Source organism: Lepus europaeus, chromosome 15, assembly GCF_033115175.1.
Source record: "Lepus europaeus isolate LE1 chromosome 15, mLepTim1.pri, whole genome shotgun sequence".
NCBI lineage: Eukaryota > Metazoa > Chordata > Mammalia > Lagomorpha > Leporidae > Lepus > Lepus europaeus.
This window is the reverse complement of record NC_084841.1, coordinates 94,370,499-94,387,678: the sequence shown is the minus strand read 5'-3', so window position 1 is coordinate 94,387,678 and position 17,180 is coordinate 94,370,499. Positions and strand designations below refer to the sequence as shown.

Here is a 17,180-nt window from a genome sequence, read left to right as displayed (position 1 = left end):
TTTGGGGGTGTCCTCGTGTGTTGTCCTGTCTCACTCGGCGACAGGCTCAGTTTGGGGGTGTCCTCCGTGCGTTGTCCTGTCTCAGCGACAGGCTCAGTTTGGGGGTGTCCTCCGTGCGTTGTCCTGTCTCAGCGACAGGCTCAGTTTGGGGGTGTCCTCGTGTGTTGTCCTGTCTCACTCGGTGACAGGCTCAGTTTGGGGGTGTCCTCCGTGCGTTGTGCTGTCTCAGCGACAGGCTCAGTTTGGGGGTGTCCTCCTCGGCATTGTCCTGTCTCACTCCACGACTGGCTCAGTTTGGGGGTGTCCTCCTCGGCGTTGTCCTGTCTCACTCGGCGACAGGCTCAGTTTGGGGGTGTCCTCCTCGGCGTTGTCTGTCTCACTCGGCGACAGGCTCAGTTTGGGGGTGTCCTCCGTGCGTTGTCCTGTCTCACTCGGCGACAGGCTCAGTTTGGGGGTGTCCTCCGTGCGTTGTCCTGTCTCACTCGGCGACAGGCTCAGTTTGGGGGTGTCCTCGTGTGTTGTCCTGTCTCACTCGGCGACAGGCTCAGTTTGGGGGTGTCCTCCGTGCGTTGTCCTGTCTCACTCCACGACAGGCTCAGTTTGGGGGTGTCCTCCGTGCGTTGTCCTGTCTCACTCGGCGACAGGCTCAGTTTGGGGGTGTCCTCGGCGTTGTCCTGTCTCACTCGGCGACAGGCTCAGTTTGGGGGTGTTCTCCTCGGCGTTGTCCTGTCTCACTCGGCGGCAGGCTCAGTTTGGGGGTGTCCTCCGTGCGTTGTCCTGTCTCACTCGGCAACAGGCTCATTTTGGGGGTGTCCTCCTCGGCGTTGTCCTGTCTCACTCGGCGACAGGCTCAGTTTGGGGGTGTCCTCGGCGTTGTCCTGTCTCACTCGGCGACCTACTCAGTTTGGGGGTGTGCTCCTCGGCGTTGTCCTGTCTCACTCGGCGACAGGCTCAGTTTGGGGGTGTCCTCCGTGTGTTGTCCTGTCTCACTCGGCGACAAGCTCAGTTTGGGGGTGTGCTCCTCGGCGTTGTCCTGTCTCACTCAGCGACAGGCTCAGTTTGGGGGTGTCCTCCGTGCATTGTCCTGTCTCACTTCACGACAGGCTCAATTTGGGGGTGTCCTCCGTGCGTTGTCCTGTCTCACTCCGCGACAGGCTCAGTTTGGGGGTGTCCTCCGTGTGTTGTCCTCTCACTTCACGATAGGCTCAGTTTGGGGGTGTCCTCCTCGGCATTGTCCTGTCTCACTCAGCGACAGGCTCAGTTTGGGGGTGTCCTCCGTGCGTTGTCCTGTCTCACTCGGCGACAAGCTCAGTTTGGGGGTGTCCTCCATGCGTTGTCCTGTCTCACTCAGCGACAGGCTCAGTTTGGGGGTGTCCTCCGTGCGTTGTCCTGTCTCACTCCACGACAGGCTCAGTTTGGGGGTGTCCTCTGTGCGTTGTCCTGTCTCGGCGACAAGCTCAGTTTCGGGGTGTCTTAGGCGTTGTCCTATCTCACTTTGCGGGTAGCAGGGTTTTCAGCCTGCATCCATGGAATTCGCATCTCTCGGGAAGCCGTGAGAAATGCGAATTCTCAGGCCTCGGGCCTTGTGCCGTGCTGTGAGACCCTGGGGGGACCCCGTCTCTGCCCTCGATGTTACGGGCAGCGGGCTGTGAGTGATGCAGAAGCAGTCAGGCCCACAGCTGCTGTGGCCTGGGAGACGCTTCGTGCTGTGACACGGAGGGGCCAGGCGGCCGTGCGAAGGCCTGCTGGGAGGCCCACAACCCCTCCTTGCACCCCCACACCGAGGGGGGGCACTGGGAAGCAGGGCCGCAGCAGAGCGGCAGCCTGGGGTGTCAGAGCCAGAGACCAGACACTAACCTTGAAGCGAAAGTGTCAAAAGGCTGGCCAGCAACCCAGACAAAAGCAAGAAGCCGACAGTCCTGTGCTGGCCGGACGCTGGGGAAGGCTGCTCCACTTCAGATCCAGCATGGCACAAATGCACCCGGGAGGCAGTGGACGTGGCACAAGTACTTGTGTCCCCGCCACCCACTCAGGAGACCCGGATGGAGCTCCTGGATCCTGGCTTTGGCGTGGCACAGCCAACTGGGGAGTAGAGCAGTGGGTGGAAGAGCTCTCTGTTTCTCTGTCTCTCTCTGCATTTCAAATAAGTGAACCAGCCAATAAATCATAGTGAGAAGAGAGCGGGCCGGGGCGAGAGAGCCCCTAGATGGACAGCTCGTTTCTCCGGGAGCTCTCCGTTCTCACGCCGCCGCCGCCGGGGTCCAGGCTGGAACCCCGCAGTCGTCCCAGCACCGGCACCGGGGCCCCCAGCCTTCGTCTCATCCCCCAGAGCCCAGGGATTGCTCTCAGCGGGGCCTGTGCGGTCCCCGTTTCCTGGCCTCACACGTGCTCCGTGTCTGCCGTGAGTCTTCCTGGGCTGCCCTAAGCAGGCAGCACACGGCGGGGGCTTCAGGCTCCGAGCCACAGCCTCGCACCTGGGCAGGGAGGGCCAGCAGGGCCAGCAGGGCCAGCAGGGCCGGGCCTGGGAGCCCCTCCTCGCCAAGTCACCGTCTCTGTGCTCCAGGGGAGAGAGCGGGCCCTGTGTGTGTGTGTGTGTGTGTGTGTGAGAGAGAGAGCAGGCCTGTGTGTGTGTGTGTGTGTGAGAGAGAGAGAGAGAGAGAGAGAGAGCGGGCCTGTGTGTGTGTGTGTGTGTGTGAGAGAGAGAGAACGGGCCCTGTGTGTGTGTGTGTGTGTGTGTGAGAGAGAGGGCCCTGTGTGTGTGTGTGTGAGAGAGAGAGAGAGAGAGAGCGTGTGTGTGTGTGTGTGTGTGTGAGAGAGAGAGAGAATGAGAGAGAGACAGAAAGAGAGAGAGAGAGAATGAGAGAGAGAGGGCCCTGTGAGTGTGTGTGTGTGTGTGGGTCTGTGTGTGTGTGTGTGAGAGAGAGAGAGAGCCCTGCCTTCTCGTGTGTGTGTGTGTGTGTGTGTGAGGACAGAGTGTGGGTCCTGCCGTTCCTCCTCACATGAGGACGCCAGTCCCTGTGGGTCAGGCCCTGCCCTGTGAGCTTGCTCGGCCACAGTGACCTCTTCCCAGGCCCCAATGGTCCCCGGGTGGTTTAGGGCCTGCACCTGCAGTTCAGGGAGGACACGGGGCAGCAGGGCCCTCTGAGCCTGCACTCCTGTTGCCGGCCCCCACACACCCCTCTTCTGCCCTCACCTGCCACCTGCCAGGCCGAGTGTGTGCACGAAGTTGAAATTGGGTATTGAACCCTGGCACTTGGCAGAGGTCCTGGGGTCCTAACTGGTGTCTTAACCGCCAGGCCACACCGTGCCCCGAATTCGTGCAGATGCACAGGTGAGCGCCCGTGCACCTGCGCCTCTCGGGTCATCTGGTGAAGACTTCAGTACTCCCTGGAACATTCCCTGGTCTGCATTCAGCTCCTGGCTGTGGCCTCCCTGCAGGCCAGAGGCGTGCCATCCCCGCACCTGCAGCCTTGGCCAGCCGGCCACATGGCTCTCCGGGCCTTTGCCAGGTCCCTGCCAGGGTGCCTCTTCCCACCTCCCCTTTCCAACACCACCCTTTCTTCCCAGATACAGCTCCCTGGGGACACCTCTGGGTCCTTCCACCCTAGTGTCTTCCTCTCGAGACTTGGCCATGTGTTCAAAGCAAACGCTAACGTGCTTCTCCCGGGTGTGGGCTCTGCTCCAGACGGACAGTTGGGGGGCGGGCACTGTGTCCTCCCAGTGCTGGGCACAAGGGAATTGCAAAGTGTTCTCCCTGTCCGGATGGGTGGACGGGCGGTGCCTCGCCCTCTGTTGGTGGAGAATCACAGCTTGAACGTCACCGGGTCTCTGTCACTTTCCCACCCTGTAGAGCCTTCATCACCACTTGGGGATTTTCTCGTTTTTCCTTCCAGCACCAGGAACGTTCCAGACTCCATGGAAACGAGCACTGCCTCTGCTCGTCCCCCAGGGGTCAGCATGCCACACAGTGCCTGCCCCGGGAACGTGTGGACGGATTCGGCCTCACGCCTGTGCTGGGTCTCCCGCAGGCAGCGAGCCTGGCGAGGGGTGCCTGCCCCGGGGAGGGCCTGCTCACCCCTGTGGCAGTTAAGGAATCCCACACTAATTCAGAAACATTTGTCCCACGCTCTACTTTGTACACTATAGGTGTCAACAAAGCCCGTGTGAACTAATCATTTGTACGTTGACTCAGAATACGTAAAACTCTAAATGCTGTGTTAGGAAAAGGATAGGAGCCAGGGGTCAGCCCAGCAGTAACAAATGCGCCAGTTAGCGTGCCGAGGCCCCGCGTCCCGGGTGACACCCAGCTCTGGTTCCGACTCCAGATTCCCGTCAGTGCAGTCCAGGAGGCAGGGCCGATGGCTCACGTGACTGGGTTCCTGCCACCCACAGGGGAGACCCGGATGGAGTTCCTGGGTCCTAGCTTTGGCCCTGGCCCAGCCCTGACCACTGTGGGCATCTGCAGATGAACCAGGGAGTGAGCGCTTTCTTTATCTGTCTCTGTCTCAAACACAAAGCAGAACACGCATGGAGACATGTTTACTAGCCATCCCTTTAATCACTTGGCAAACAAAAATTTCTGTTGCAAGGCAGCAGATCAGATTTTCGAACTGGACTTGCCCACGGGAGTATCCTTGGGGGCGGGGGGCAGAGCCTGCAGTGACTTCCCCAGGGTAGGGGGAGGTGTTTGGGGTCTCGCGCCCTCTCCCCTCTCCCCTCCCGGTGTCCTCATCCCTGCATCGGGGAGCTGGCCGGCCCGCTCACGCCCTCGGCTTCCTCAGGGCCGTTCTGTGGCTGTGCACACGCCATTCCTCGGGCAGCCTTCCCCATGGACACGGCCCCGGGGAGGACGGGCGGCACCACCTACTTTGGCACCTGCTGCGTGGTGCTCCGCCGTTTCTGGTGTGTGCAGCTCGTCTCCCCGATGGCCCTGGGAGCTGTGCGGGAGCACGGCTCTACCTGTGCTTCCCTTGTTTGCCCCTTTATGTCTCACACCCTGGGAAACGTGTCGACAAGGCTTGCAAGTCAGCGTTCGGTCTCTCATCGCCTGACTCCTGGCTCTGGAGGCAGCAGGGAGCCCCTGGAGCCCCTGCCGGGGCTGATCTACCTCTGCCCGCCGTGCCTGTGCCCATGGGGACAGGAAGCTTTGCACCGCACTCCCACGGGGCCCGGCACCCCGTGTTGGGATGACACCGCCTCGGGATGTCAGCTCTCTTCCTGAACCCCCGCGCTTCGCATCTCCTACTGCACTAGAGCACACTGTCCCCTGTCCCAAGGGCCAGCGCTCAGTGTCAACTCGCCTCTCGGAAGAGGGCCAGGAAGCGCGTGTCTGCGGTTACGACACAGAGAGCTGTGTCTGTGAGCCCCTGGTGGGAATGTTTCCCGTGGAGGTGTGCGCCTCTGTCTGCGTGGCCAGTTCTGCGTGTCCCGTGTCACCGTGAATGCGCGCATTTCCGTGCCTCCGTCCAGCTCTGATTCTTTCTTTCATTTTTCCCCCAAATTCTGTCCTTTCTTCAAAGGGGAACATATCAGTGGGAGAGAATATAACTCAAGGTTTTTGAAGAGACTCAGGGAACATCCCGCTACGTGTTTACACTGTAACTCTCGTGCTGAGAGAGCCTTTCAGAAAAAGGAGATCCGCCCTTGCTTACCTGTGTCTCTGTCAGAGCCCCACCTGTGGACGCAGTCCCCACCTCTGTAGCCCCTGCAGGCTCCGTGCTTCTCACCAGCAGTGCTCGGTGCACACTTCACTGTGACACGCTGGTTTGTGGAGTCGTGGCCTGAGGTTTGGCGTCTGTGTGATGGCCGTCTGCCCAGTGGTTAGTACCACAGCTCTTAACTCTGTTCTTCTGATGAGTACTTCTGAAGGGACCATCGGGTCAAAGCCATTCGCCACTGTTTCCCAAAGTCGCAGAACCCTAAAACTCCATCAAACACAATAAAACGACCCCTTCAATCTGGGCTTATAAAGAAGAAGGAAAAGCATGAGAAAGGAGTATGAGAGAAGCATTCATTCACTCCATAAATAATTGAGCACCTGCTGTATGCTGAAGGCGCTGTTCTGAGCCTGTGGGGTCCGTGGGGAGATCAGAAGCCCAGACGTCTGGCCCTGTGAAGGCCTCGTTCTCCTGGGGGAAGGCAGGTGGTGAACGCAGCCATGAGTGTGCCGATTGTACGCCAGCCCGGGTAGTGAGTGCCCAAGGACAGAGCAGCCGACAGCCGGCGCCGGGACAGCGGGAGGCGTGGGGTTCACCTGCACGCAGAGGCTGGGGGGCGCCTGGGTAGAGGCGGGCAGGCAGTGAGCAAGTCAGTCACGCGAGGGCGACCTGAGTGCGCCCCAGGCTCCGGCCAGACAGCGTGAGCCCCAGAGAGCAACAAGGAGATCACAGCCAAGTCCACAGTGGCTGTGGCCGGCAGGGAAGGCCTCTGGCTTTCACCAGCGTCCCCAGAGGAGGCTGTGGAATGGCCACCCTGGATGCAAGCAGGCACTGGGCCTGTTCTTCCCCTGGAGTCCAGGTCCCTGCATGGGACTAGGGAGCAGTGACCGGTCCCCCAGGGCTGGTCCTGATGGGGGTTACGTGCAGAACTGCTCCTCGGCTCAAGTCCCCGATTCCAAGTGGGGAGTCACTTCATGGGAGGAAGGAGAAGCCGCACAGGGGCCTGGAACGCCAGTGATGGAGAGACCCCGGGGTCAGTGACTCGCCCGAGGTCACACATCGCCAGGCAGCGGACGGGCGTCAGGCCCGCCTCTGGCTCCGAGCACAGAGCACCACCCACCGAGCTGCGCTGCCTAATCACCGGTGTCACTTCCCTCCTCGCGTGGCGGGACTTCCAGTCAGCTCTGCCATTAGGAGCCTGGTTTGAATCCAGAAACAGCGCGAGGTCGATGGAGTGTTTGGTTGTGTGAAGCCCAATCAGACAGGTGCTGTTGTTTTAACCTTGGGTTGAGAGGCGCTGGAAATGGATCGAGTACTCTCCGCTCCTTTAGCAGATTCCAGAAGATTCATGTCGTGCTAGAGTTGGGAAGGACCGCGCAGTGCATGTCGTGCTAGAGCTGGGAAGGACCGCGCAGTGCTTCTGGGTCACACTTTTGAAATAAGCTCTTATTTAACGTCTTGGTAAAACATACAAGCCGTTTGGCTGGCCCTGGGCACCTCTGAGGACTCACTTTTGGATATTTGTATTTATTTGTTTCCTTTTTGATTACAAGGCAAGAGACAGAGGAAGACAGACAAAGAGATCTGGTGGTTCACTCCCAAACGCCTGCAGCAGCCAGAGCTGGGCCAGGCCCCCAGCGGGCGCCGTGTACTCGAGGCATCCCCACTGCCTCCGAGGGTGTAGGAAGCTGGACTCGCACCTGGGGCCCTGACGGGGGTGCAGGCATCCCGTGTGGCGGCTCAACTGCTGTGCCCACCTCGGCGTCTACGTAAGTTGCAATTTACTTTGCTTTCTTTGATTAGTTTCTTGGACACTGGCACTACGTTTTTCTCCATGTAATTCTTTTTTTAAGAACATTGGTTTTCCTGGTCCTCTTCTGTGCCATAGGCCTGGGTTTTACGTGCGTGTTGGACTGCGTAGACCTTGCCGGCACCCTGGGGCGCGCCGGAGCAGTGACGTGGTAACCAGCTCAGCGGTCTCACATGGGCAGAACTCGGCCTCAGAGCCACGCTGGGGCAGTGATGCCGGCGAAACCGTGGCTCCTCACTTGCTCTTCTGCAGGTGCAGTGACCAGAGCTGCCCTGGCCACGGGGACAGGTGCGCCTTCCCATGGAGAGTGCTTGGTGAGTGCAGGGCACAGAGCCGGCCACCTTGGCAATGGGAGAATGCGTGTCTCGTGCCTTTCCCCCATCTCTACCCCGCAGAGCGCTCGGGGAAAGACACTGCCTGACGTGGTGCCATGGCAGCCGCCGAAGCAGCCCGAGCTGGTCTCTGCTAGCCTGCGTTCGTGGCTCTCTCCAGGCTCCGTCTTTCTCTCTGAAACACAGAACGTGCAACCTGCAGCAGCTGGGGCTCTGCGTGTCTCTGCTGGGAACCGTGTCGTAGACAAAACCCAGACGGCAGACGCGTGGCGTGAGAATCAGGCTGGCTCTCTGTGTCCGTGTGTGACAGCCACCAGCGGCGGCTCTGGGCAGCATCAGGACCGGACTCGTTAGATCAGCGTTAGGTGCGCCTGGCCCCCGCCTCACCTGACATCAGCCATCGGACGAAGACTGGTGCTTCTGAAACTTAACTGAGATGCTTGCCTGGGAGCTAAGTGGTCCGTGGGCAGTGGAGTGGGTGGTAGCCATCAGGCGCGGTTCTGGATGGAAGACCCTCCCCCATCTCAGGCTGGGTCATGGAGTGCAGTGTCTTAGAGGCAGCGATGGGGATGCGAGGCTCGGAGCCAGGCAGCCTGGACGGGAGCTGGAGTGCAAGAGCTGTGACCTGGGAGGGAAGGGGCTGCTCCTCCGGCTGCACTGGTGCTGCCTGAGGGCGCCTGCCTGTCCTGACCCGCGGGCTGCGTCCTCCCAGCCCAGACGCTCACCGCTCAGCGGACCCCAGCTTCCAGGCCTCTATGCAGTGATGCCTGGAGCTGCTGCTCTCCCACCCCTCACCCCTCTGCCCTGCAAATGCCGATGACCAGAGTGCTGCTTCTGGGGCGCCTGGCCTGTCCACTCAAACACAGACTCGGTGCCAGTGGGCTCTTCTGGGCACCTGGGGATGGGCTTTTCCGTGGCGTCAGAAGCTAAGCAGGGCAGAGCTGAGAGCCGTGGGTCTCTCCGGGCTAGCGCAGCTCCATCGCCTCTGCGTGTGGGCCCCGGGTGCTGCCTTTCTCCCCTGCGCCTCCTGCCCGGCCCCTCCCAGAGCCGACTGGGCCGGGACAGAAGGAAAGGACAAAGGACGATGGCCTTGCCAGCTGGAGACTTCTCTGTGCTCTGCATGAAGCCGACACGCTGAAGTCCTTCTTAGACCTGCCCACCCTCTCCTCGGGGCTGCGGCAGCCTTGGCAATGGCCCACGGGGCCAGGGAACAAGTGGGCAGCGGGACCACGGCTGGACTCGGCCTTCCCAGGGCAGGGCCAGCAGCGGCTTAGGCTTCTGGTGCTGCTTGCGGGAGGCTGCCGGACCCGGGGGGCGAGGAGGGGCAGTGCACGGTGGGCAGCGGCCTGGGCTGGGAGCCAGTGTGAGATCTTCATGAGACCCAGCAGAGAGCCCACAGCCGTGCAGCCCCCTGTTCTGTGGCCTCCTGGACTTCCCAAGGCCTTTGTGCGGCTAAGGGTTAGCTCCCTGCTGGGCCTCGGGACGGCCCCGCAAGGACTTCCAGGGCTCTGGGAGGCCTTGGGGTGGGGGCCGTGCTGGGGACCCACGCTCACCCAGGCCTGAGCGGTTGAGACAGCAAATCTGACGGAGGCTCCGCCGCTGGGCTTCCTGCTATCTCGGGAGGGGCGTCCTGGGGTTTTGCTCAGGGATGTGGGAAAGTGCGTTTGTTAAAAGCCCGATGCTTGCTGGTGGGCAGGCTAGGCTCGCCGCGCTCCAGGGGCTGGCCCGCAGCGCCGGCCGGGTCCTGGGGGCGGCAGGCGCGGGGCCGGGGAGGCGCGGACAGGCGGCGGGAGGGGACGCGCGGCCGAGAGCCGGGAAGGCGCGGGCGCCGAGCCGAGGGCGGGAGGCGGGGCGCGGGGCGCGCGTGTGGGGCGCCGCGGCGGGAGGGAGGCGGTCGCGGTGCGCGCGGGGCGCTGCGCGCGCTCCCGCCCGCGAGGAAGATGGCCCAGGCAGGAAAGTTGGGGTGACGCGCGCGGCCGCGGGGTCGGCGGGGCTCTGGGCGCCCGACGGAGCGGCGCGCAGGCCGGGGGCGCGCAGCCCAGGCGCCGCGCCGCCCCCGCTGCAGGTGGCCGGGCCGCGCCAGGGCGGCCGGCCGGGCGCGCGGGCCGCGGGATGGGCTGTGCCCCCAGCATCCACGTCTCGCAGAGCGGCGTGCTCTACTGCCGCGACTCGGACGCGTCCGGCTCGCCCCGCCAGGCCCCCGGCGCGTCGCTGGGCCCCGTCGACGCCGCCGACGCCGTGTCCCGGAGCCGCGCGCCGGGACCCCCGGGCGCCGCCCGCGTCCGCAGGGCGCGCGCCGAGCTGGGCAGCGGCAGCAGCGCGGGCTCCGCGGCCCACGCCACGACCACCTGCAGGGGCCGGAGGCGCCGCTGTTGCGGCAGCGCGGAGGCCGAGACCCAGACGTGTCGCGCCGCCGGCGTCCAGGTGAGCCAGGCTGGGGGCGCGGGTTGGGCCCGGCGGGGCGGCGCGGAGCTCACTTTCCACTTGTGGAGGGGATGCGGGCCCAGGCATCGCGAGCCGGGCGCACAGGGCGCGCGTGGGGAGCAGGGCTGTGGTTCGGGTGGGCTCGAGGAGGGGTCTCTGGGGGCGTCCCGACCGCGGGCGGGCTGGGATCCAGGCAGCGCTGGCCTTGCGCGCTCGGGTGGCCGGCACCGACCCAACCCCAGGCGCGACAGTGCCCTGCGCCCAGACCTCACCGGCAGCGTGGCCGGGATTGTGAACCAAGCCGATGTTTCTGTTTGAGCACAGGTGTGGGCAGGGACCAGAGCGAGGGCCGCAGAGTCGAGCTGGAGCCCAGCTCTGGCGGTTCCCTGGGTTGGCTGCGTCCGGCCGTGAGCGTGCAGGTCCGCAGAGTGGCGGGGAGGGAAGTGGCTTCCAGTGCGGCGCGGCTCTCGGAGGAGGAGGGCTCAGCGCCCGCAGCTCTTCCAGAGAAGGGAGCTGGGAGGTACATGGGCAGGAGTCGAGTAAGTCACTGGAGAGTTACGTATGTTCTCAAAAGTACTACTGGCTTTTTATTTATTTTTTTATTGTTGAGAGAGCGCGAGTTTTTCCATCTGCTAGTTCACGCCCCTGAAGCACTCCAGGGCCTGGGCTGGGGCTGGGCCGGGCGGCTTGTGCTCTGAGAGCCAGGAACTCGATACAGGTGGTCTCTCATGTGGTTGGCTTGGCAGGAGGCCGGAGCCAGGTGTTGAACCCAGGAACTCTGATACGGCACACCTGGGTTTTAACCTGTGGCTTGTGCCAGCCTCCCGAAGCACCGACTGTTACAGCCCAAGGCGGAACGTCAGCCTTTGAGTAGCGTTGGGCAGCACAGGAACTGCTGTGGCTCTTATGTTAGCATCCCGGCTGCTGCACGCCCAGGGGCTGCCAGGGCGCACCTGCGAGGCTGAGGCCGACACAGCTTTGTGGGGCTAAACACTCGCTCAGCCTTCGCGAAGGGGAGCAGGTCCTGGGGAGAATGGACGAGAGGGGGGCAGGTGCCGGCTTCCATCGGGAAGACCAAAAGCCGCTTTTAATGAACATAGTTTTTCTCTAAAGAAAAAGCCTGGTTTATAGTGTGAAGCCTAAGCAGTGTTTGTTTACAGTGCGAGAGTCATCATCACCATGAGCCCCGGGGGCGGTGTTGGGGCGAACCTGTGGCGCGTTTGGGCGGGACCTTGTCCAGAGACTGTCTCGCCTAGCTGCCGGTGGCGAGGAACCAGTGGTTCAGAATGCTGGCATCGTGGGCGCTGGGCGATGCGTTTTGGGGTTGCTCAAGAGAAAGTGTGTGTTTTTGTCTTTCAAGATAGCAAGGACCTCGCTTTAGCACCTGGCCACCCGGCTACTCCACGCCTGCCCGTTGAAAGGAGGACTAATGATCGAGCCGGTCCTCCATTAGCACTTCCCTCGAGAGGCTGCTTAGAAACTAGCGGAGGCAGCAGCCGGAGAGAAAGCGAGTCCTGCTCGTTAGCAGCTGGTGCAGACGGGTGTCGCTCTCCGGGCAGCCCGGCCTGAGGGTGAGGAGGCCTCCCAGGGCAGGGTGCGAACTCGCTTTGCTCCTCAGCACCCCACATTCGTCGCAGCAGCTGCTGGCTTGGAGTCGCCACGCTGCTGTGCGCTGTGTCGGTCTCCGAAGCCAGCGATCTGAGACTAAGTGTGGGCCCAGATCAGGAATGCAGGCCGTGCTGGGTGAGATCTGGGAATCGCTCTACCATGGCGAACACTGCCAGCCTGTTAGGGTTTCTCACTCTGCTCTTATTTTTTTCAATTTTCTTTTAATCTTGAATTTCACATGTCCCTTACCCTTTTGTGGATGATCTATAAAAACATTGCTTTCGTTTCTTTTTAGAACAAGAGTTAGCCTTTTGCCTTAAGAGTTTGAGTCACTAGTCACAGCCCCCCCCCTTTCCAGAATGTTCCGGTGGGAACACGCGTCTTTGGTGACTGGTCGTGCTTACAGTGGAGGGGGCGGGGGGCGGGCTGTAAGTGTCCTCCTCCTCCTCCATCAGTTAGAAACCACGTCCTCATTATCTGCGTGGCCTCTGGTATTCCCTGGAGTACAACACTGTGTGCTTCATCTCTCTTTTCTAGCAAGAATTCATTTCATTAAGCCTCTAGAATGATGAAGCATTATGATGTCAAACATGATGTCAACAGGAACCTTCCTGAATACCAAATCTGCAAAAACAAGAAGGATGATGTACATTAATAATTCATGTGCAGCTCGGTGCCGTCACATGGGTTTCCATTTCTGGTAAGAAGTCGGATTTGTCTCCCAATTGCTGTAAAAATGCAGCTTCCAAGCAGTTTGCCCACCTCCCGCTTGCCTTTTTAAAAATAGTGCTCCGACAGGACACACACCCCGACTCGGTGCCAGCCTCGTAACCCCGCTCAGAGTCCCCGGAGACCTCAGCCTCTGGCTGGGAGCAGCAGGGATTCCCACAAGGCTTTGCTCAGAGCAGCTGTTGCTGCTGGGGCACAGGTGGGGCTCGGCAGCCGGGTGTGGACAGGAGTCCGGCCGGCCCCGCCGCCTCTGGCTGCGCCCGTGTGGGCTGCTCCTGGGGCTCCGCCGTGGGGGTGCTTTTCCGGCTGACTTTGTGATGCAGGCAGCAGCGCCAGCGCCGCCTCCCCTCTGTCGGCTGTGCTGGTCTTTTCTTCCCGCCAGCGTCGGTGCCAGGCTCTGCTGTGGGTGCCGGGGTCCAGGGAATAGCCCCGAAAACCCGCACACGGAGCCTGGTGAGGGTGAACCTCGCACGAGGGCTGTGCCCACAGAGACGCCAGTGCCTCCTACAGGATCTCTCCACCGCATTCCGGAACCAGGAGTTCTCTGAATCCCAAGGGGGAACAGCCAATGGGTGTTTTTCCTGGCTTCAAAGTAAATAATTTAAAAGATCAGATTTGCAGGAGAGGTGGGGCTGTTTTGGAAAACGTCGTCTTGGTTTGCGTTCTGGGTCAGTGTTCTCGGTTCTGACGCACCCCAGAATCACCTGGAGAGCTCCTTAGGACACAGCTGGTGGGCTCGGCTCCCTGTTTCCTGATTGCCTGGGCCTTGACGGGGCAGGGGGGAGGGGCTGAGAAGGCGGGATTCTGACAGGCTTCCGGGAGGCCCACACTCTGAGAATGAACTGTCTGCTGGCCCCACGCACCCAGTGGGAGGGGTCTGGGGTGGAGTCAGCCCTGCCTCTGTCTCCGTGTAGTCTGAGCCCGGCCCTGCGCCCCGTGGAGAGTGCTGGGCCCCTGAGGTCCGGTTCCCCAAGGCCCCCCTGGGTTTGCACAGGGCCTGGTGCCTTGCTCCGCACTGGGGCTCCTCCCCTGCCCCTGCGGCTGGGGAGGGGGCCGTGTTCCGTGCAGGGGAGGAGCCTGGACCAGGGCTGGGGTCACGTGGCACGGTGCACGCTCCGTCCTGGCGGCTGGTGTTCTGGCCAGTCTTCTGTCTTCTCTCGCTGTCCACTCTGAAGTGGAATGGCAGGAGCAGTGGACATGCGTGAGTCCTGCGAGGAGCTGGAGTGAAACCCAGGTCTCCGCTCACTGTACCACCGTGCCCCCCCCAGGTTAAGGCGAGTCGGGCGCACCTGTTCCTTATTTCCGCGGCTTCCATCCGGGGTTACCCACCTGTAGCGGCTCAGGGGCTCCTCCCCTTCGACTGATCAACGAGTCTGCCAGGCGCAGGTCGCGGGACAGGAGCTACCAGGCTTCCAGAGGTGAGACGGTTCCCGGTGCTTCCAGTCTGGTGACCACCGCTGGGGCTGGGGCTCTCACTCGACCAGGCCGGCTGGACTGGTGCCTGCCGAGTTAAGACCAGGAGTTGAGACAGGCAGGAGAACCAGGCGTGGAAAGCAGCCCGAGTTAGGAGGTGCAGATGCCCGGGCCGGAGGAGGCGGCTGCTGTGGGGCCGGTTGCTCCCAGCTGTCTGGCGCTCTGTGGTGGGTGTGGAGCACTGTGGGGTGGGGGGCACAGTGGGCACCGGTGTGGGGGTTGCAGGCAAACCTCGCACTGGAATCGGGAAGGGCACCCAGGCATGCTGCCTGCGTCCTGGTCACACCGTGCCTGGGCAGGAAGCGGGTCGTGGCGTAGTGGGAGGTTTTCAGGAGGGACTGTTAGAAGTGCGGGATGAGGGAGGCCAGTGCAGGACGCCCAGGCACCTGGGAGTGGACTCAGCCGCCGCCCCCCGGGAGGGCCTAGAGAGGGAGTGGTTAGGGGGAGCTGAGAATCCCACCTGTAGCCCAGAGAAGCCATGGCAGCTGTGGCCTCGAGCTAGAGGCCCTGTGTGTCCCTCCTCGTCCACCTCTCCCTGGGCCTGCCTCGCCACTCACATCGGGGAGTGGGGAGAAGATGCCCCAGCCTGAGGTGCCTGGCGTACGGGGCGGGGTGGGGGGAGGGGGCCCATCCCACACTCCCTGGCACAGGTGCCAACAGCCGCTCATGCCTTGGTACTGATGGCCTGCAGGTGGGCGGGCCTCGTCCCAGGTGCTCTTCTACGTTGGCCACCTCATCCCTCGTTTGAACTTCGTGTTTAGTGACCGCTGATGGATGCCGAGGCTCTTGGGTGGACACCTCCAGGTCACTGCCGCCCTGACCTGGCCCTGTGTCCAGCACGTCCTCTGCCCCCCACTGCCCTGTGTGCGGAGCTCGGGGCTCTGCAGGCACAGGAAGCACCCAGCCTCGTCCGTTTATTACGTTGTTTTTTCTCAGTTTGCACTTCATAGTCTCGCTGCAGGCTCAGAAATCTAAGAAATAAATGAACCTTAGTGTACAGGTGTCGGCTGGTGCTTTGAATTAACATGTGCGTTTAGAATACATTGAAGAATACGAGCGTTGAGATACGTCGTGGAGTTCATTTGTCAGGGAATTGGCTTCATACAATGGTCATCTTGGTGGTTACTCTGCTAGATTAGGAAACGCTGCTTTTCTTTTCTCTTTTTTTCTTTTAAGGACTTGTTTATTTGAAAGGCAGAGCACCATGGAGATAGGTATATTCCATCCCCAAATGGCCCATGGCTGAGCCAGGCTGAAGGCAGGAGCCTGGAACTTCATCCGGGTCCCCCACCCGGGTGCAGGAGCCCAAGCGCCTGGGCCGTTCTCTGCTGCCTTCCAGGTGCGTCAGCAGGGAGCTGGGTGTGGAGTGGAACAGCCAGGACTGGAAGGCAGTGGTTGAACGTGCTGTGCCACAGCGTGGGCCCTGAACACCACTTCCGCCAGTGTCAGCTGCTCCTTCCGAGTGGGTTGCCGACGGCTGCTTCTGTTTCCCTCTCCTCCGTGGGTGGGTCAGAGGGAGCTCCCACTTGGAGTCTTCCTGCTCTGCCCTCGGCCTCCCTGGGCACCGTGCACAGGACACCGGTTCCTGCGATGGGGCTCAGGCGCTCCATGGAGAGCCTGCTTTGCGATACGAGAGGAAGCCGGCTCACTTTGAGGTTGTCTGGTGTTCCAGGCGACCCAGGGTTTGTGCAGTCTGCGCAGGGTGGGAGAGGTGGCCATGGGCGCGGGTCCCCTGCCGCAGTCCTCGCTGTCGGTGGAGCACTTGATGGGCGGTGTTTCACCCGACCTGCAGGGTGTCGCCCGGGCCACTCCTGGCCAGATTACTATCTGTGTCTCAAAAGTGAGCGAAGTGGGGCTGCAAGAGGAGGAACAAGCTCCGCACGCGCGTCTGAAGGAGACACTGTTGGAATTCCCCCTCAGGGTCCTGCATCTGAGACCAGTGGATGCCCAGGGCCTGGTGTGGCCGGGGCGGGACCTTTGGAGGTGACAGCAGGGGGCGGGGCCAGAGGCCTCATGAGGGGCGTTTCCCCACCCGCATCCTGCAGGCCTGAGTGGCACTGTGGCTTCCACGCTCTGAGAAGCGCTGGCCCGGCTCGTCCTGGTCCCCGTGGACAGGCCTGCACACCTGGGGAGGGACGTTCAGCCGCCCGTGTTCTGTGGTTGTTGTTAATTGCAGTGAAATTTTGGTTATTTTGGTTTAGATCTTTCTGACATGTTCAGTGATTGCCTTTTTTTTTTTTAATATTTATTTGAGAGGTAGAGTTACAGAGGGAGAGGCAGAGAAAGGTCTTCGGCCTGTTGGTTCACTCCCCACAAGGCTGGAGCTGGGCCAGGAGCTTCCTTTGGGTCTCCAGTGCAGGTGTGGAGTCCCAAGCGCTTGGGCCGCCCTCCCCTGCTTTTCTGGGTCATGAGCAGGGAGCTGGATTGGAAGTGGAGCAGCCAGGACTCGATATAGTGCCCATATGGGATGCCAGCTTCATGGTGGAGGCTTAGCCCACTATGCCGAAGCACCAGCCCCCAGTAATTGCATTTTATCAGAGAATGTACCCCACGTTTTCACTAGAATTCGTTTGACCAATATATGATTGAGTGGATTTATACACTGATACAGTTCTGTGGGAGTCCTGCCAGGTCCGTGCTGGGGTGTGTGTGTGTGTGCATGCATCAAGCCAGGCCCACACCAGGTGTGTGTTTGTGTGTGTGTGTGTGTACGCACCCACACACCATGACCCTGGGGCCTGCACTTGGCAGGGTTCAAAGGTCAGGTGTTAGGGCTCTGCTGGGTGTTTGCGTGGAATTCTTGGGTGTAGACCTGGGGCTGCCCGTGTCTCAGAGCCATGTCGCGGGAGCTCCTGGCCTTGGGCTGCATTTAGGGCTGTTGCATGCTATTGGGAAAATGCTGGGGAATCTAAAACCCGCTTCCTCTCAGGGAGGCGGCATGGTTAGGTCCTTGGTCCCAGCTGCCTGTGTCTCAGATGGAGTGAAGACCCCGAATTCTGGACATTGTCACAGGAAGACGAGATTTTAAGCAAAACGTGTCACCTGGAGCAATGTAGAGCAGTGGTGCTTCCTGCGTCGGAACCACAGGAGGCGTGGACGCTCTGGAAGCATCCGATGATGGGGGTGCAGGGTGGACGGGGCTCTGCC

At 61.5% G+C, this 17,180-nt stretch overlaps 1 protein-coding gene across 9 annotated transcripts in view; it reads left to right on the top strand.

Moving 5' to 3' along the window:
- The first annotated feature begins 9,911 nt into the window (after positions 1-9,911).
- Positions 9,912-17,180, top strand: part of PDE8B (phosphodiesterase 8B) — a 164,982-nt gene continuing 157,713 nt past the window's right edge. For 7 of the 9 annotated variants that reach the window (XM_062212535.1, XM_062212540.1, XM_062212537.1 and 4 more), the window contains exon 1: positions 9,912-10,223. In XM_062212535.1, the coding sequence (XP_062068519.1) occupies positions 9,912-10,223 (312 nt within the window). The remainder of the gene's footprint in view (positions 10,224-17,180) is intronic. The other 2 variants (XM_062212541.1, XM_062212534.1) reach the window with 1 other exon arrangement.